The following is a 21,287-nucleotide window of genomic DNA, read 5'->3' on the forward strand; positions in this document are numbered from 1 at the left end:
ACTGTGACAAGCCCAAAGTCACCCAGTGATCTTCTTGTTTGAGTGGAGATTTGCACCCTGGTCTCCTAGGTCCTAGTTCAACACTCTTTCCACAAAACCTGACTGACTTATGCACTAGATCTTAGTGTTTTGCTATTCCGAACCTACAGGTTAGGTTCTATCCAAATTCTGCCAATCCTTGGAAGTCTTTGGGAAATGTATATGATTGTAAAGCTGCATAAACATTAGTTGCACGGTCGCACTTCTTACCTTATTAACAAGATGAATCAATAAACATAGTGTAATGGAAGTATCAAGGGCAATGGCAGCTGATGGAGTCTTTCCATGCATCATTTTTTAATGCGTGGTTCATTGATGTTTCACTCTACTTCAAACTATTCAACTATTCAACATGAAAGACTTGGTGATATTTTCTGTAGAGCTCAGGTGAGATGTATGTTGCATGGGTGCCGAGGCAGTGCTGTAATGGAATAAACAAATGGCACAGATCAAGTCCTAAAATACTTGAAGAGTCTCAAGCCTTATCTTGCTGCCTAGGATGTTAATAGGTTCTTTTAGTCCTGAAAATGGCAGGGCCTCACAGACTTATAGTTAAAGGATGTTAGCTAGTAGTATTGCTTAACATGGTTTCTTGATAACCTGTTTATTGACAACTCAAGAGGCATGAAGAGGTGTGGTTTTTTTAAGGAGGGGGCGGCTGCTTCACAGTTTTAGCAAGTGCATGTTTATATACATGGTGTGTACATGCACTCTGCAATGCGTGTGGTGGCCAAACACAATTCTTTGAATGTACACACACCATAAAAAGACACTACAGAAGAGCTATGTTTCTGCAGAATACACTTGGCAAAATAAATGTACAACTCCGGCTTGTTGTTCATTATACCTGCAGTGTACCTCATCTACGGAACTGAAACATATTCTTTCTGAAAGTGTAACATGTGAAGCTTCCCTCAGGCACGTAGGCACACAAAATACACTTTTTACATTGTGTTTTTTATTAATCTTGAAAGGGCTCCAGTGTACCAATGATAACACAGGCTAATCCAGAGTGGGAGGAAATTTGAAAGAATGTGTCTGGAGGGAGAAGTCTAGACGTTCAGCTAAAGCAGAGACCCCGTCCCTGTATGCCCCCATCTCTCAATGGCTACACTGAAGACTGCAATTAGAGATATAAGACCAAGATCAGAAAGCGCAGAGGCTGTGGATGGATGTTCAAGGACATGCAGAACCATTAGCTCAACCAGGGCACTTAGTATTTTGTTCTTTAGAAAAATAAAGGCATGTTAAGAGCTAAAATCGTATGTTGTTTCAGAGTGAGTGTTGAAGAGTGCTTACACTGTAGGCATTATTACCTAAGTTTACCAAATGGGCCGTGGATTTCGCATGCTATAATATTGCATAAAATATGTATGGAAAAGCAGAAAAGTTGATTTTCAAACCCTAGAGAAAATCCTTCCACATGCCCAGGCACAGAAAGTGTGCAGCAGTGGGGAGGCCAACCATGGACAGAAATAAGACACTGGATATCGGTGCTGGGTTGCAATAGGCCACAACTTTATTGGTTCCAGATGTAAGTAGGTTTTGATGAAGGCATTGAGTATGTATCCACTATCAAGCAACCCGCCTGCTGGTTGATCAAATAGTGTGGATCACCCCTGGATTGAGGGTAGACCCTAGAAAAACATCAAGTGTGACGATCCAATTTAACGCATTAAAAAATTCTCCCTGGTCCCGAATATGGTCCTCACACTGTGACTGTACCTTTGGGCAGAACACAAATAAACACCGCGGGAGGGTGGGTAGTCTCATGATGATCTGTATAGAAGGAGTCCAGGTGTGGCCTGAATATAATATGACTATGTGGACCTGGTTGAAGCCAGGCTGCTGCCATGACTCTGCGCCCTTGTTGCCTTCCGATAGGCCCATCTGAACGGGCTTTGGCGCCGAAACTGTGTGGCTGCCAGGGGAGGCCCTAGCACCACCAAATGGCCTCATGAGGAGGAAAAGGCCCTGACACTGAGCCACGGCTGCACCGTGCAGCAAACCACCACTTCCCCGGATCCCCAGATAATCAGCTATTATCACAACCAAGAGTATATGCTGCATATGGCTTTCTGTTCAATTTCCTCCATGCTGGGAAAAACATACAGCGCCTTCCAGTGTGAATTAGATTTCCAAGCTTTTATGAAGAGGGTTTTCGTATCACCCATTGAAAAAAGCTGATGTGTGGACATATCAGAGCTTGTATTATAATTAATGCTATTGGCTGAAAGTTCAAGGACAGGGCAGATCTGAGATAGAAAAGGAGATCTAAACAGTATAGGAGCCCTTGGATAGGAAACCTTCTTTTAGTCCTTTCTGTGTTTTCATAGAATACATATTTCTTTGCCGGACCTGCCACATACTGTGTAAACAGACCTTTGGGTAATTCTTTACAGCTGACACATTTTTGCTAACAAATGTCAAAGTCCATTTGTCTCGTAAGAAAGGCTCACTCCAGGCAAAAATGCACACACCGCTGTAGCAAAGGTGTGTGCATGTGTGCACAATAGGCAGTGCTCTCTGAAAGCAGGGAGCCCAGAAGAAGACAAAATAATAAGGCCAAACTCATGCTGAATTTCAGCATGGATTGCCAAAGGCTGGCTAGAGTAGGTGTTGGGTGGTGCTTTGTGTTAAGTTGTGGGCTTCAGTACATAACACTTTGTTTTTTTTAAATGATAATGCACATTTAAATAGACTAGAAAATGCAATTCAGCAGCGGCTTCTTTTGAACCACAAGTGACAACCACACACTACTCCAGCAAAGATCAGGAATAATATGTGGCCATTCATACTGTCATTTAATGTGGATAGGAAGCTTTCTGTGCCTTCATTAATTATCCACTGTCTGTAGGATGTCCTCCTCCAAATCTTTTTCCACCACTGCACAAACAATGTGCAGTGTGATAAGGGTGTATAAATATGTACACAGTGGTGGACCAGCCATCGGAATACATCTACAACAGTGCAAATATACATGTTTCACATTGGCTTTGAATTGGTGGGTAGCTGGTTAGCACTGTAGATGGCTTACCAGCAAAGAACTAAACTGCATGTTCCACATGGAAGTACAATGAGCTGATGAAATGGATATTGTGCCAGTTTCCATATGGGGGTCAGGAGTGGTGTTTGCATCAGTTTTCCCCTTAGTGGTGCAGCAGTAGAACTGCTAGTGCATTTGCAAAGCTAAGCAGTGTCTAATGTGGTTTCAATATTGGATGGGAGATTGCAAGTTAAGATTCTTACACAGCAGTGGGGTTGGACTAGATGGCTCTCAATGTGTCTTCCAACTCTATCACTATACCATGGGCAGGCAAACTAAGGCGCGGGGGCCAGATGTGGCCCAATCGCCTTCTCAATCAGGTCCGTGGACGGTCCAGGAATCAGCATGTTTTTACATGAGTAGAATGTGTCCTTTTATTTAAAACCCATCTCTGGGTTATTTGTGGGGCCTGCCTGGTGTTTTTACATGAGTAGAATGTGTGCTTTTATTTAAATGCATCTCTGGGTTATTGGTGGGGCATAGGAATTCGTTTATCCCCCCCCCAAAAAAAAATAGTCCGGCCCCCTACAAGGTCTGAGGGACAGTGGACCGGCCCCCTGCTGAAAAAGTTTGCTGACCCCTGTTCTATACCTGCTTTTACAAGTGTATTGTACAACATGGCTGGCTCTGCTTTTCAGTGCCCTGTCTTGTTAGAACAGAGGGCATATGCTGTGTAAAGACAAGGCATCGGGTAACCATACCCATTTTTCTCAGCCTTTCCACATTTTCACATTACTATGAAGCAAAGCAAAAGCAGACATTGCGCTGCAAGCTAATAGTGCAGAACAGTTCCTATACAGAATGAGCTACTTTATTCAAGTGACATGTGGGACATTCAAAACATAATCAGACATTTGGATTAACGGGAATACCATTTACAAAGAATGGCAGTGATGTAGAACTGGGTACTTAACAGAAATGGAAATTTTAGACATGGGAAAGAAGCTAATGCATTTGAAATATGAATGTTGGATTATGTATTTAAGACCACTGGTCCTTGTCTTTAGGTAGAGTTATAGACCAGTCTCTGCACAAATAATAACAATATCCAAACTGTGTACGTACCACAAAGCCCCAAATGCTATGTTCTCAATAAGTTATGAAAATATACATGAGTTGTGTTTATTTAACACAGAGAAGGATGGAATGGTAAGGGGCAAGGAAGAAGGAACCTAGTGCTTGAATTATGAGAGAGGATCAGTGGAGGGTGCTTCACGAGGTTCACAAATCTTATCCTTTTAAAATAATGTTTTTATTTATTTTCATGGTACAGAAGACGCAAACCCTATCCTTTTAATCAAACCATGTAGCCTTCAGTTGCCTTCTGCAACCAGTAGCTAGGGAGTGCATCACATCTGAGCTGTAAGATCTGCTGGCCTTGTTGTAATGTTTCGGTACTGGGAGGATCCCAGAATAAAGATGGGAAAACATAAAAAAAAAGAAGGTCTAACTCTCCCTTTCCAAACAAAGCTTCTTTTGAATTTCCAAACCCCGGGGGGGGGGGGGGCCTGTATGGGTTTTCTTCATAAACATACAAGGCAAAAACTTGCTAGGAAATTGAGTTTTTAATTAGCTCCAAAGGAAACCACAGTGGGACGCAGGTGGCGCTGTGGGTTAAACCACAGAGCCTAGGGCTTGCCGATCGGAAGGTCGGCGGTTTGAATCCCCACGATGGGGTGAGCTCCCTTTGTTCGGTCCCTGCTCCTGCCAACCTAGCAGTTCAAAAGCACGTCAAAGTGCAAGTAGATAAATAGGTACTGCTCCAGCGGGAAAATAAACGGCATTTCCGTGTGCTGCTCTAGTTCACCAGAAGCGGCTTAGTCATGCTGGCCACGTGACCCGTATGCTGTACGCCGGCGAGATAAGCAACGCAACCCCAGAGTCGTCCGCGACTGGACCTAATGGTCAGGGGTCCCTTTACCTTTTAAGGAAACCACATAACCAGCCAGATTTCAGGCGCATGGATAGTTCAATGTTATAGCGCAACTTATTCAGTTGTATTTGACAGTCTATTAGAAAAACAGCTATGAAAGGCCAAACAACAACAACAACAAGTGCCTCCTGACAATTTTGGTCCAACATCTGGGAGTTGCTGGGCCTTTCTTTCTAGCTGCTAGTTCTCATGTTATCTTCCTTGGCTAAATTAAAGAGCCCGTTAGTACCCAGCATTATCACTCCACAAGAGTACTTAGCCATTGTAAACACTCTGGCATCATCACTGACTTAGCACTGGGAAATGAGAAAAAAGGAGGAAGCAGCTACACCCCCCCCCCACTAAATCACTCTAAGGAGTGATGGGAGCACATCTAGGGAAAGAGGGGGCCACGTGATCATGTCTTTCTTCTACTTAATGCTATTTTTATACTCTCTTCCACTTCACTAATCTCATAATGGCCCAGCACTACAAACACCAGTCCTAGAACATGTCAAATGCAAACTCTTACCCAGCAAGCTTGTATGAAAGTAAGTGCTCAGAAAGGTCAGGTGAGGCCTCATGCGGTGGTATGTACGCTGAATCTCACAGTATTCTCACCATATGGTCACTTCACGTCTCCCAGTTACTACACTGCATTTCTTAGCCTATCTTCAACTATGAAAACTTTTTGTCCAATGTGTATTTTGAAAGCTGCTGGTTTTATTTATATTGGGGGGGGGACTAGGCTAACTTTAAAAAATATGTAATTTCATTAATAATTTTAATGCATATTTTATATTTTATGTAAACTGCTTAGATGTTTTGATAAATAAGCATTATATAATAAAATAAATAAGACATAATTGTGGGCCCAGTATTGAAAATGGCAGTAATATGCCGAATTCCGTCTTCTCCCCTCCACAATAATTAATAGTATTTACACACATTGTGACATCATAGTGTTCTGTATTCCATCAGCAGCAGTAGTGAATGATGCTGATGGCAAACATGATGTATAATGATGTCCTCATGACATGACACAGGTAAATACTGCAAGAGAATATGGTGGAGAGAGAAGGGAGTTCAGTGCATGGCTGCCATTCCATTAGCAGTCATTGAGAATCACTTCAGTCTAGCTAGGTCTCTTACCATGCAGGTTAGAATACTCTAATGTGCTCAACACGGGGATGCATTTGAAAAGTGTCCAGTTGGTGCAAAATGCTAGATCGATGTTGGGAGTATATATCTACGCTATACCAAATTAATTGGCTTCTGATCACTTTTAAGGCCCAATTCAAAGTGCTGATGCTGACCTTCAGAGACCTATGTAGTTTAGGACCTGTATACCTAAAAGCCATTGAACTTGCCTGCTTATTTTGGTCTCCATGTTCCACTACCAAGTGAAGTGGTGAGTACGTGGGACAGGGGCTTTTCGGTGGTGGCGCTTTAGCTGTTGAACTCTCTGATGTGGAAGATTCAGCTGGTTCCCTTTCTTGCACCTCAAGGTTCTAGCGGAAAACATGTTATTGACATTTGATTTACTGAAGGCTGCCGTTCTTGCCTTTCGGTATTTCTAGTTATTGTTTTATATTAACTGTTGTTCTATGATGATGGTTAGTGTGAGGATGCTATTTTAGGGTGGGAAGATGGGATGGAAATGTAGAAAAAAATATTATATAAATTACATGCTGCTGAACTCTCCCTGCGTGACACACACAATCTTGGGGCAAAAGGGTCGTCTACATCCAGGGCCCTCTCAGATGCTCTTCTTCAACTGTATCTATTTCTTTGTCCCTTTTCTGCTCTTCCGTGGCTCAATTAGTGCCCTCCAATTCTTGCTCTAGGGATTCTTTCCTCTCTTCATCTGTTCTGACCAGTTCTCTTTCCAAATCATCTAAGTTCATAATAATTTTTGCTGCCCCCTCTGCACCTCCTAATCTTTTCATATTGTTCTGTTTTTCATCTAATCTACTTTTAAATCTGCTCTGCAATAAAACCTTAACCTATAGAGGATATTGGATAAGCATTGTTGTATAGGAGCTTCAGAATTAGCAAACCTATTGCAGTATCAGTGTCATCAGTCGGGTAATGGTGGATGGAGTCACAGGGATAATCAGCATCCCTGTGTATTTTTGGCTTATCTAGAGGGATATTGCTTTTATATCTCTTTCCATGATATACCTGATGCTATCTCTTAAATTCAATTAGTTAACCAAACCAGGCATTACTGTTGTTTACGGTACAGGCAAAACCAGATGTGGCTTGTTTCAGATTTCTCTCTTTAGACCTGGGACAACATCTGGGGAAATGCTTCTGTAATTACTCTCTAAGCTAGAAGTCATTACCTCAGTTGATCTATATGAGCTCACAAGATTAGACATTAAGGGGAAATTAGACCAGAGTTGACCACATCAAACAACAACTGAAAGGTTGAGCATCTGTACATGTTTCTCTCCCCTCTGACCACTGATTGCCTCATGATCCAGTCAGCACAGCAATTTCCAAACAATGTGAGACTACGAACTCAACCATATAGCAGCCATCGAGACCAGGAGTCATCAGCTGTGGAAGGAACACAAAATACAGTTTGGGGGGAAGAGAATGGGGGGGGGTAGGGGGAAATATAAATGAAATTTGAAGCTGTTATGATCTATTTATTTATTTTATTTTTTTTTTAAATAATATTTATTAAAATTTTCAAAAATACAGAAAGAAAGAATTAAAACACATTCGGAACCTTATTTTCATATATCCACTTTCTGGGACTCCCCCCTTCCCCCACCCCTATCATATTCCTTTTTCATGTTGTTGACTCCACAAGCTCTCGGTTCTGATTAAAAAAAAAAAAACTTAATTTGTTTAGATCATTATTCGAATTTAAAAATTCTACATTCCTCATCAATACCCTTAATAAAAAAGAAAACAAAAAATTTCTTTCCCAGGGCCCACCCCATTTTTATTCCACAATTTCCCTTTTTTTTAATAATAATGACACCCCACATAATGGAAATATCAAAAATAAGAAATAAAAGATATAATAGATGAAACAAAGCCAGTTCAAAAAAAGAAATTGACAAGCCTTTGGATTTTAGTTCTCCCCCCCTGTCCCCGGTTTAATTTCCCCCTGGCCACCAAACCATGTTATCCGCCTGGAATTCTTACAATCCATAAATCGCCTGTTTCCCCCAACTCCTTGCTGGCTTTTTTTTTTTCTTTTTTTTTTATTATTTTTAAAACACTTAACTTCAGATCTTTAATAAAGCTCCCCCCATTGTTCTTTCCAAATTGTAGTCTAGTTTCCTCTTGTTCCGCTGCTGAAACGTTCTAATTCAGAAGCTTAGTAAGTCTGCAGGGATTATTGTTATTCAGGAACAAAAACTTGCGTTCAGTCCCTTCCTTTCTTCAATAGAAAATTCTATTGTCTCCTTTAGCTGAACACCCTGTAGACAAAATATTATTTCCGTTTTGCAGCTTTCCCAGAAGATAACCAGTCCTGTAAAATTCCAATGGTATTTTTCCACTTACGACCATCTTTGTAATGTCCCGGAACTCCTCTAGGGGGATTGTTGTAACTTTGTTTTCTCTAGTCCAAAAGTCCAATTGTTATCCATGTTTTCGCCATTTTGTATCCAAGTTTTAACAAGTTGTAACAAATTGTAACAGATTTAGCCAGCAAAGTTCTCATAATAAAATCCTCTCTGCTTTCCGACTTTGACAGCTACTTTGACAGCTGTCAAAATCTCCGACTCTTTTCACCAGGCTCTCTCTTCAATCACCCCGGTTCCCAGGGGGGGGGGTTACGTTTCTTCTCCCTCAATTCATCCTCCAGCACAGTTCTTATGGTTCCCCATCGTGGAATTCTTAGTTTTTAACAGCAATACAAATCTTTTTGGACCTTGGTTTCCCCGTCCTTGTCTTGGAAGGTTTACAATAGGGGGGGGGACTGACTTCCTTTTTGGATCCCCCCCCGCTCGTGTCCAATTCGAAAAGAAATTCTTTTTTTTCTCCTTTTAAACCCAATTTCCAAATTACTCACGGGTTGTTGTTAAAAAGTCCGAATTTTCAATAGAAGAAGTCAGCGCTCTCCACCGGATGGCATGCGGCTGCGCTCGGCAGGGATAGCAGAGGACTCAAAGCACCACGCTTCTCCCCGGCACCCGATCCGTAGCCTTTAAAAAGGCTCCTTCACGAGTCGGGAGGGCGCTGACGGTGCCAGCCGAGTCTCCATGTCCACGGCCCTCGTGGCCGTGGTTTTTAAGGGTCCCCGCATCGCCGGTGCGGTAGGACCCAGCCCCTGCTGAGCAGACTCCCTCCGGAGCTCGGAGGGAGTCCGCCATTCGGCGATGGCGCCAACCCGGAAGTGAAGCTGTTATGATCTATTTAACCCAGTATTGAATCCTCTAACATCAGGATCACCAATCTCTTTGGGCAAGTGGGCACATTAGAATTTTGAGAAGTGTCACAAAATGGATGCAATGGGGCCATAAAACTGCTGGTGGTGTAGCATAACACAAAACAGCTGCCACACCTGAAAGAACAGAAAAAGAGAAAGGATCACAAAACTGTGTATGTGGTGTGTGTGTGTGAAAACATCTATATCAGCCACTGCTGCGCTCACTCACAGAAATAAGCTCTGTGCACTTCTCCTGAATTCAGAATGGAAGGGACAATGGTGTCCAATTCTGGCTTTCAACTGAATGGGGTTATGTTTAAGAGGGAGTGTTCAATGCAGGACATACTGGGACAGTGGAAGGAATTCATTGTCATACTCTTCTGATTGTTTTGTCAGTGCAAATGAAGCAACCCCCCCTCCTCCACCAGTGTGCCAGTCTGGGGGTTATCCCAATCCTCCTGAGTCAATTTAAGGGGGTGCAGGGGTTACACTCAGAGAGATGAGGAAGGAAAGCCCCATTACACAAGCAGAAGCCCTTTGTGCAGGGCTTCCACCTATGAGACTCATTAAGTGAATCCCACCCGGTGCAAATAGTAACTGAGCAGAGAAAACAAACAGCGTTCTTTAAATTAAAGGAGGCTTTTGCAGATGTCATGTGCTGGTGACCCTATTAGTAGAGTCTCTCCAAGGTCTTAGGCGAAGCATTTTCCAGCCCTCCTACCTGAGATCCGTTAAGGGTGAAGACAGACATACAGTACATAATTTTGGTAGTGAGCCTGATCTGAAAGTGCAGTTACCTTGTATTTTTAAAAGTCATAGCTATGGTGTTAATTTCAGATTTCTTGGCTGGCACATAGTCCACATAAACTGGACATGTAAATAATCCTGACTCTATGATTTTATATGTCTCCACAGTGCGGATGCAGGAACGATTTGTAGCCGTACCAGTTTTCCAGAATCCCTGTTTTGGTCGGCCACTGGAGGGCAGTGAGATGACTGCAAGAAGTGATGCAGTACAAAGTCTATTGGTGTTGGCAGCGGGAAGACAATACTGTATAGATGGCAGAGTACCTTTTCTATCCCGTTTTCTAACGTTCCAACATCTCTCCTAAAATCTGGCAAGACCGAGAACAGAAACTCGGAAGCAGCTGGGCAGGAGCAGGCCATATTCTTAATGGCTGAGGTCGGAAGGACTACAAATACACTGTATCTATCTGAAGAAGTGTGCATGCACACAAAAGCTCATACCATTAACAAATTTACTTGGTCTCTAAGGTGCTACTGGAAGGAATTATTTTATTTTGTTTCGACTACGGCAGAACACAGCTACCTACCTGTATACAGATACACTGTTCCTGTGAACAGCTGTTATTTGTTCCTATGAGGGGAAAGTCCAGCACTGGACTTGGGGGCAATGGTTCAGTGCCACAGTGCCATACTGCTGACACAGGCAGAAATTCCACTGGGAGAGCAACAGCAATTCCTTTCCCGTCTGAAGGAAGTTTTGGGCTTGTAGGGTGAGGGGGTAGTTATGTTCCTGATGCCCCCAACCAAATCAGGTGCTTGGTTTGGGAGAGAAAGCTGCAATGGAAAAGGTTGATTCTTTCTCACTGAGCACAGCTTCTGGTTTGAAAAGGGGGCTGTTTTCCTTACTCCTCATAACCTGGAGGCCATGTTTGCTTGAGGGGAAATGGAGTTGGGGGGCAACAGAACCCACAATAGTTGAAGGCTGGAGAAAGGAGGCAGGTAGTTTATGTTGGAGTTCATGGCACAGCAGCAACTAAAATATCATTATCATGCCCCGAGGTATTTGCTCGAGTGTGAACAGTCAGCAGCCCACACTCCTACTTGCATTTTCATAACGTGAGCCTGGAATACACGGCTTGCGAATGGTGCTGATAAATGGGGGCGGGAAGCAGAAGAGAGCCCTTTTAGGTATGCACCCAGCCTAACCAGAACAAGCGTTTGGGAAATTATAGATGCAGCAGGAAATGCAAAAGCCGATTTTTGCGTTGTTTACAAAAACAGCTTTGGAATGTCCCAGCCTAATTCTCACTGGGTTTTTTTAATGTCCTTTTTAATCCTATCTCGCTGCTGTAATCCCCACCCGCAGTCTGTAAAATGTGATTCGATGGGTTAAAATTGAGGCGTGCTCCATCTAGTGGTTTGTTTTTAAAATGCTATCTCTCTAGTGCCCATGTGAGCATGGGGGGGGCGGAGTGCGGGAGGGGAGTCAGTCCAAAGCGGGGGGGGGGGGAATCAGGCTGACGAACTACAAATACCAGAAGCTCTCAGGGCAGCGTCGGAAGGCCTCGGAAAGTAGGCCGGCCGACCCCGTTGGATTGCAGCAAATTTAATGTTATTTAATTTGCTTTATTGCACGGTTACCCCTTGTAGATGAGAACAGCATTTTGCAGAATAATATCCCCGAATTTCTCTCCCCGCTTATTCATATTGTGCATCCCCCTCCACCCGCCCGCCCCGCTTGCTTCGCGTCAGCTCCGCTTGCCTTTTGCCGCAAAGGCTGCTGAGACCCGCATAAAGCTGTAGGCGGAGGGAAGGCGCGCAGCGGCCGCGGCCAGCATTTCAGAGCCATGGAAAAACTGCTGAAATCCGAACTGAAAACCACCGTGCTGAAGGCATTTGGGAGCTCGGGAGGAGGGTGCATAAGCCAAGGGCAGAGCTATGAAACCGACCACGGGCGAGTGTTCGTTAAAATCAACAACAAGCCTCAGGTTCACGGCGATATTGATAGAGCTCCCTAAATACTAATATATGGCTGCAGTTGGGCATGAGGGGAGACTGGGAGGGGGGCGTAACTTGGCAACAGACGGTGATTGGCTAGTTGAAAGCTCGTATGTTGGGCGAATTCTGGGGAGAGGTCTGCAGCACTGTATTCCAATCTGCGCCACAATCAAACTCGTTCGAAAAGAGTTTCGAACTCTTGACTGCACAGGGGGCGCAATAAGTTTTCTATAGCTGGATCATCGAGTGTAATCTTTAGAAGATATATGCAGCGATTTTAACGGGTGTGTATGTCTGAAATAAGAATCCAATTGGGGCTGCCCCAAACTTCAAAGCACTTGCTCTAAAAGCCCCATGTTTTTTGCCTCTAGAAATTTGCAGCCAAAGCGAAATACTGTGTTGCAAACATTTAGATGTAATGTTGTAATCTGCATGCCTGTATGGTGGTGGATACCTGCCTCCTCCTTTAACCAGCCTCAGCTCTTTCCAAGCATTTTTTATGGTGCGAATTTTGACGTGGGAAATCAAGCAGAATAAACATACGTAGATTCGTTTGTCCAAAGTGAGAAACGCCTACTGTATTGTGCCGATTTCCCCGTAGGTGTGCAAATGAATGTGCAGATCTATTCAAAGAGAATGTTCAGGTCAACGTTATGCTGATCAGCCAAATGAATTCAAACTGCAGCAGATGTTTTCTCACTTTGTACACAAGGCTTAATAATTCTCTCATTGGCCTACTTTCCCCATGTACATTTCTCTCTCTCTCTCTGTGTAGATATATATTTTCTTGGGGTAGGACAAGACACAAATCTAAATAACTGATGCACACACAGTCCTAATGCACAGCCAGATAAGTGTTTTCAGTAACGTTATTCTTTCTGACCAGGCTAGGACAATGTTTGAGGGTGAAATGGCAAGCTTAATAGCTATTCAGCAAACCAACACTCTGCGGGTTCCCCAGCCCATTAAAGTGATAGATCTTCCAGGAGGTGGAGCAGCATTTGCCATGGAATACCTCAAAATGAAGAGTCTCGGCAAGTAAGACAGTGCCACACGGCTGTCCCCTTGTTAAAATATTGGCCACTTGGATTTATAGTTCTGCTCTGTTGTCTCTCAGTTCTGAAAAGTGTCTGTTTTACTGTCTTTAAATAACATGTCTCTGGAAGTGAATTTAAGGGAATTAACAAGCGCACATCCACATCGCATTATGGGATGCCTTCAGTGAAGTTATGCCAGCGGGGGACTTCTCTCTTCACTTGTTTCGGCAACATGTATGCTGTATCTTGACAATTATATGCATCTGTCAGAAGTCTGAGAATGTCCATACTATGTTATCTGTCTTATATGGAATGTTTTGGCTAGATTGGCCTCCTGAGGTTTACTGGGCCAACTGCTAGAATTCAGACTTCACAGGACTTTAAAAAAAATATCTATAAAATGTTAAAGTTTGATCTTGTTATTTGGTCTTGACTGAAGTGTGGATACAGCTATCCAAAGGCCAGCGATGCACAAGTCATAGCTACGTAAGGCTTTTCTCACTCAGAAGTTTGCAGCCCTTCCACTTTGGCAGTTCAGCTCAAAATTAAAAGTAGATGTAGCACCTAAAACAAAATTAATGCCATTCCCATAAGGTTTTGGCTTTGAGTTACCTCAAGAGTACCATGCAAAGACACTCCAGGTTCTGTTGTTTAGAGATAGTGATGCTTTAGCTGAGATTCCTGCATTGCAGGGGATTGGACTAGAATGACTCTTGGGGTTCCTTCCAACTCTTTGATTCTATACGTTGGTGTGAAATGTTTGGTTTGTATATAAAATCAAGCTGGTTTTGAAATTTCCTGATACATAATATTGGGATATGTTTCTTTGTTCTTCTAGATATTCTGCAAAACTTGGAGAGCAAGTAGCAGATCTTCACCTTTACAACCAAAAACTTGGAGAAAAAATAAAGAAAGAAGAAAACACAGTTGGTAAAGTATAGTTTCTATGCACCAACATAACTTTGTAATAGTATCATTACAAAAGAATTGCAGAAACAGACCTGAAAGAGAAGTTGCTGAATTGCAACTGAAAACTATGGAGGGACCTGGTCTTAATAGAGATATTGGATTCCTGTCTCATTACATATGCTAATCATCTGCATACTATCCCTTGCTTTTTCCTGTAGGTCTAATTGCAGTCTTTAACAGTCATCCACAGGTTTACCATACCCATTGAGTCAATCACCCATCTACTACTACCCTCCTGAGGAAAACCCCACCCCACCCTCCCACTATATATAAGGGTCTGGTGACTTCTGTTTCAGTGTATCTGAAGAAGTGTGCATGCACACGAAAGCTTATACCCAGAACAAACTTAGTTGGTCTCTAAGGTGCTACTGGACAAATTTTTATTTATATATATATATATTGACTGCGTCAGACCAACACGGCTACCTACCTGAATTTGTAATAGTAGTTCCTACTTTGGTTGGTGACATCCCAAGAAAGTTGGTTGTTGCACTTAAGTGCTTCTTAAATTAGCAGGACTTGCACACAGCTGTTGGTTTTTTTCTGGATGAAAATTGAGGTGTTTGTTAGGTACCACGGTGTTAAGAGCAATTTGAACAGCATGCAGCTAGGGATAGTGGTACAAATAATTTGCTGCTTAGTTCGAGTTTAAGGTTTTATAACGTACTACAACGTCAAAAACACTTTTGCAGATATAATGATGATACAAAAAGTAGCCACTTTCTGCATGAAGAGGGATTGGCTGCTTTTACATTTTGCACCCTTGCTTTGATTAGTTTTGTTGTTGTTGAACAGGGAAAGGTGCAGGCCAGACAGAATCTCATCATGTGGATAAGTTTGGATTCCACATTGTCACCTGCTGTGGCTATATAGCTCAGGTAAGCTCCTCCTTTTATTTATTAAAAAGAAAGAGAAGTTGGAAGGGACCCTTAAAGACATCTAGACCAGGTGTCAGCAAACTTTCAGCAGGGGACTGGTCCACTGTCCCTCAGAACTTGTGGGGGGCCAGACTATATTTTTTTTTGCGGGGGGGGAGAACAAATTCCTATAACCCACAAGTAACCTAGAGATGCATTTTAAATAAAAGCACACATTCTACTTATGTAAAAACACCAGGAAGGCCCCACAAATAACCCAGAGATGCATTTTAAATGAAAGGGCACATTCTACTCATGTAAAAACATGCTGATTCCTGGACCATCCGTGGGCCGGATTTTGAAGGCGATTGGGCCGGATCCAGCCCCCAGGCCTTAGTTTGCCTACCCATGATCTAGACCAGGGGTCTGCAACCCGCGGCTCCGGAGCCGCATGTGGCTCTTTTACACCTTTGCCGCGGCTCCAGGGCGGATACTAGCGAGGGGAGGAGGCGCATTGTGCGCCCCGACACTCCCCACTGTGGCGGGCACTGTACTGGCTGTGACGTCGCATGGGGGCGGTGCGTGCGTTAGTCACGCACCGTCCCGACGTCACCTTCCCGCCCGCCCACTACACTGTAAGGGGCATGTACGCTGGTCACTGCATTGAAAGGGGGCATGTACGCTGGTCACTGTTTTGAAGGGGAGTGAAGAACACTCACACAAAAAAAGGTAACTTGTTAATTTAACGTTTATTTCTATGAGGAGGAGTAATTCTGAGGGGTCAAACAAAGAAATAATAAAAAAGTGACAAAAAAGTTATTTTTATAATGACGGGTTTTGCGGCTCCCAGGTTTTTTTTCTTCGGAAACGGGTCCAAGTGGCTTTTTTTGTCTTAAAGGTTGCAGACCCTTGATCTAGACCAACCCCCTGGCATATTTTTGCTTTGTAGGTGAATGAATGGCAAAGTGACTGGCCCACTTTCTTCATACGTCACCGTCTCCAAGCCCAAATGGATTTGATTGAGAGAGATTACAGAGACAGAGAAGCAAGGGAATTGTGGTCTCGGTTAAAGGTAGGTGAGAGATGCTAGACTGCCACAATATGAGAAAGAGAGAGTGAGAGATAAGGCACTGAGGCTAAGCTGGAAACATGCTTGCATCTCCAACTTGCCACCTCACTCTGACAGAATTTTACTATAGATGTGAGGTCTCCTTCCTATCCAGCCTGCTTTCTCAAGCAAGTGCCCAGTCTATACATTTGCACTTTAGTTTGTCTGCTGCTCCCCATCAAGGATGGTATTATTTGTGGGATCAGGAACTTTTGGAGCTTGACTAGCATGCCAGTGGGGTTTTGTTTATTTAAATCTTGGACCATCTTTCAAGTAGATACAAAGCTAGCGCTGAGCCAAGTTTCCCAGAAGGATGGGCCTAAACTTTGCTGGACTGAAAACCCACGGTCTCCATTGGGTTCCTCTACCTCAAACCCCTGTTCCCTGCCGTTTTCATAATTTAGAATTGCATTCACACATGACTGTATTAACGTTTATTGTATTTGTGTAGCCCTGTTTTCAAATTTGTTGTAATAGAAAAATGAGTGTGGGGGCTGGTTTATTTTTTTTTAATTATTTTTAAAGTTTTTTTATTCAAAATTAAAACAAGACATATTATCCAAAAGCATACCATCCTTGTTTTTTCCCAATTTTCCCTCCCCCCACACCCCCCCCCCCGACTTCCCTCAGTTCCAGTCTTTGGTTTCTCTGAGACTGCTGTTTTCTGCATGTTACTAAGTTGTATAGATCCTCAAACTATTTAGCTGATTATTATCAATAAAAAGTTTGTGAATGTTTATTCAAAACCTGCCAAGGAGTCCAGTTCACTTTATTGTGTCTTCAAATACTTTGTAAAGGGTTCCCATTCATCTTTAAAGTCACAGTTATCCTTGTCCCGTAGCTTATATGTCAGTTTTGCCAGTTCTGCATAGTCTGTCAATTTTTCTTGCCATGTTTCTTTAGTTGGGGCCTGGTTTATTTAAATGTATTTCTTCTCTACCATAATGGGCCCAATTGCAGGTGGAGATGAAACAGCGTACAAGGGGGAGGTTCAAAAAGTATCTACATGGTGCTTAGAGAATAACTTGCACCTAAATATTAGTAAGACAAAGGGGATGGTGTTGGACTTCCAGAGGAAGAGAGGGGAACCTGCCCCGTTGTATATCGGTGGGGGGCTGTATGGAGAGAGTCTCCTCCTTTAAATTCCTGGGAGTTTACCTTGGTGAGGACCTCACTTGGAAAATCAACATAACTCAGATGGTCAGAAAGGCCCAACAGAGACTCCATTTCCTCAGGGTCTTGCGAAAGAATAATGTTGAACAACAATTGATGAACTCTTTTTACTGGTCCACAATAGAAAGTGTCCTTTCATATTGTATTACAGTGTGGTCTGCTGGCCTGACAGCCACGGACAGAAAGTCTCTACAGAGGGTGGTGAAAACAGCACATGATATCATGCGCTGTCCCTTGAGTCCGCTAGATGACATCGCAAGGGATCGTTGCCTTAGGAGAGAGAGAAAAATTCTCAGGGACGACCCACACCACGGCCATCACCTCTTTAATCTTCTACACTCAGGCAGGAAATATAGAAGTATAATCAGCCGTCCCAACAGGCTAAAAAATAGCTTTTATCAGTGGGCTGTTAGGCTGTTGAACGGAAAATAACATAATGAAATTGACTTGCAAGGTGGTGTGTTGTTTGATAAGAGATTGGGGGGGGAGAGGGAGGCTCATTTAATTTCATTGTACACAGGTTGTACAATGACAATAAAAGTCTAATTAATTAATTAATTAATTATTGCTCATTCCATTAGGGAGGCTAACAAAAACGCATTGATATTTGCTCCCCATTTTCACTAGTGGTGAAAATTCCATGGATTTTCCATTATAAGGTTTTATTTTCTTTCACTGAGCAAGCATAAAGCCCTTATGGTGTCTTTGCAATATTTGTTGTATATTTGTATATAAAATAAATATTACAAAGACACCATAAGGTCTTTATGCTTGCTCAATGAAAGCAGAGCATGTTGGAGGCAAATAGGCACTCCTACAGGATGCAGGAAAACTGATGATCCAGTAGTGGATTCTCAAGAGGGATTTCTTGGCCCACTGCAGGCTCCCTCTCAGCTGCTTCTAATTCAGCTAAAAGCAGAGCTGTTGACCTTCTGATTCTAAATTCTTACGCCACATTTTTCTCCCACTGCCCCTAGCTCTGATCAGTGTCACATTCCAAAGTCAGGTGATAGATTCCCAATTCATCAAGAAAAATATCCCGGTCATTACCCATTACAGTGGTACCTCAGGTTACATACGCTTCAGGTTACATACTCTTCAGGTTACAGACTCCGCTAACCCAGAAATAGTACTTCAGGTTAAGAACTTTGCTTCAAGATGAGAACAGAAATTGTGCTCTGGCAGCGCGGCAGCAGCAGGAGGCCCCATTAGCTAAAGTGGTGTTTCAGGTTAAGAACAGTTTCAGGTTAAGTATGTACCTCCGGAACGAATTAAGTACTTAACCCGAGGTACCACTGTAGTCCATCAGGCAAAATCATAGTGATAGGTTAAATCATGTTATTCAAAACAGCAAAACTCATAGTATATATATAAAATGTAAAAATTATGCTAAAAGCAAATAAAAAGACACAACATTCAGGACTTCATATACATTCTGATTTATATGTTTTGAGGCCTTATATTGGTCTTATTAAGCAATATTCTACTTTTCTTTAGACAGTTTTAAAGGTTTTTTTGTTTATGCTTTTTTACAGCCAAAGATTCCGGAGATGTTTTGTGACCTGGAGATAATTCCTGCCCTCCTACATGGGGACCTGTGGGCAGGAAATGTAGCTGAAGATGACTCCGGTCCAATTCTTTTTGACCCTGCTTGTTTCTACGGTCATTCAGAATTTGAACTTGCAATTTCTATGATGTTTGGTGGCTTTAGCAGTTCTTTCTTCTCTGCTTACCACAGCAAAATCCCCAAAGCTCCAGGCTTTGAAAAGCGCAACAAACTTTACCAGCTATTTAACTATATTAACCACTGGAACCATTTTGGGACAGGATACCGGGGGCCCACTCTTAATGTTATGCGAAAGCTTTTAAAGTAACCCTCAAACATGGTCATCCTGAGTAAGTGATCTCCTGTTTGATGTTAGAACAACATCTGCTACAATGTTTTAAAGAGGATGGGAAGTCACCTGAAAGTTACAAAAGGCAAGAGCTAAGGTGACATTTGTACACATTTAATTCCTCACAAAATGCTTGCAGTGGTTTTGTATTTTTTGCATTCTCTTAATTGTCAACCAGCATATTAATGACCACTTTGATAAGGTAGGAAAACTGTGTGCTGTTTGTTGTTCCAGGGAGTGAACTCTGTAGCAAAGTGTACAAGCAGGATAATTGAGAGTTCCAGAATAGTAGATTTCAAAAACAGCATTTGCAGAAATGCAGTGGAGAAGATCCAGTCTCTGTGCCAGTGGATGTGATGTTATTCTCCTTCCTCTCCTTCCTCCTGCATTCTTTACTCTGCTCAGGAGGGTCCCACAACTTTATTTTGTGGGGATACAGGAGCAGAAGGGTGGGGGAGGGGAGAATGATGGAGTCATTCCGTTTGCACAAATGGAAGACTGTTGGGCAAGTGGGATGTCACAACTGGATATCAACAAAGACTGCAAACCTGAGAGCCCATGTAAACATGTACACCAGCTTGTGTGGATGTAATGACTCCCTTGCTCAAACAGTTTAAAATAAATAACAACATTAATAATAATAATAATAATAATAATAATAATAATAATAATAATAATTTATACCCCGCCCGTCTGGCAGGGCCTCCCCAGCCACTCTGGGTGGCTTCCAACAGGATATTAAAAACACAATAAAACATCAAACATTAAAAACTTCCCTAAACAGGGCTGCCTTCAGATGTCTTCTAAAAGTCAGATAGTTGTTTATTTCCTTGACATCTGGTGAGAGAGTGTTCTACAGGGTGGGCGCCACTACCAAGAAGGCCCTCGGTACATTCGTGATTAAAATAGACAACAAAACAAATAATTAAACAGAAAACAGTTAAAGCAATAAAATATCAACTTTAATTCAAGGGAATCCTTGCCTAAACAGGTATGTTTTCAGGAGCCAGCAGATTGCCAACACTGCAGCTGTAGTCCTAGTACTATAACACTAATTTCTTCCTTTTTAAAAACCAGTTTAATACGGATAAGGCTGCAGGTTGACAACAGTGATGGGGAAGCCACTGTGGCCTTCCAGAGGGTGCTGAACTACAACTTCCATCATCCTTGATCACTAGCTGTGCTGGCTGGGTCTGATGGGAACTGGAATCCAGTATCACCAAACACAGTGGGAGTTACTGCTGAATAAAAAAATGGGATTGCATTACACGGATAAACTCAAAAATGTTAAAAGGATTGGGTCAATAAATTGCATTCCTTACATACAACTGCAAGTGACTGAAACATGTTAGAAGTATTTCAAAGCGTGCTTATTTTGTTTTAGTGTTAGGGTTGTCTGCCCTGGTTATTGTACATAATGAAATAATAAAGAAAGTAAGTGAGTACAGGCATACCTCAGAGATATTGCTGGTTCGGTTCCAGCCCACCACAATAAAGCGAATATTGCGATAAAGTGAGTCGCTTTTTTGTTGGTTTCCCTGTGAAAAGTTACCTTTTCACTATAGTGTAGTCTATTGACCCAGCCCCTCCCCCTTGGCTGCATGGGTGGGAGGGGAGAAACCCAGCTCCAGTCCTAGCCGCACCATTATCGTGGCCAGAAGCGGGTTGATGGCAGCAGGGGGCTTGCTTCCTAATTTTTTAAAAGAGCAATACTGTATCTGCGACGTGCAATAAAATGAGGTATGCATGTACTGAAATAAACATTAGGTATCATTGTTTGGCATGCTTTACCCATGATGTGCATTTTCATAGCGCAGGACATGTAGCATGTAGAATTTTAAAGTATTTTTTTTTTCAATTTTGTGATAGTGTGAGAATCATCATTCTGGGTTAAATGGAATGTTTGAGCAATCCTCATTTATGATAGGAAAGTGGAAATTAAAGCTGTCAAGTGATCGAAGGCTTAGCAAGCTCACTTTTTAAGTATACAGAATTTGAATGAAAATTGCTGTGCTACACTTACTATGTATGTAATATGCAATCCAAATAAAATGTTGTCATTGCACACAGAATTTGTAACTATAATTGCTATCAGCAAATAAGTGAGAGT

The 21,287-nt window shown here is 42.4% G+C and overlaps 1 protein-coding gene across 3 annotated transcripts; it reads left to right on the forward strand.

Moving 5' to 3' along the window:
- The first annotated feature begins 11,835 nt into the window (after positions 1 to 11,835).
- On the forward strand, positions 11,836 to 21,249 carry FN3K (fructosamine 3 kinase). Of its 3 annotated transcripts, none has more exons than XM_080994025.1 (6): positions 11,836 to 12,128; positions 13,025 to 13,176; positions 14,014 to 14,105; positions 14,940 to 15,022; positions 15,951 to 16,073; positions 18,818 to 21,249. In XM_080994025.1, the coding sequence occupies exons 1-6, from the start codon at positions 11,988 to 11,990 to the stop codon at positions 19,154 to 19,156; spliced, it is 930 nt and encodes a 309-aa protein (XP_080850151.1). In that variant the 5' UTR covers positions 11,836 to 11,987; the 3' UTR covers positions 19,157 to 21,249. The 3 variants fall into 3 exon arrangements, with proteins under 3 accessions (XP_080850151.1, XP_080850152.1, XP_080850153.1); XM_080994026.1 differs by having other exon boundaries at positions 11,947 to 12,094; XM_080994027.1 differs by lacking the exon at positions 11,836 to 12,128 and adding an exon at positions 12,197 to 12,422.
- The last annotated feature ends 38 nt before the right edge of the window (positions 21,250 to 21,287 follow it).

The sequence above is a fragment of the Podarcis pityusensis genome (genome assembly GCF_964106645.2).
Source record: "Podarcis pityusensis genome assembly, chromosome: 2".
NCBI classification, from domain to species: domain Eukaryota; kingdom Metazoa; phylum Chordata; class Lepidosauria; order Squamata; family Lacertidae; genus Podarcis; species Podarcis pityusensis.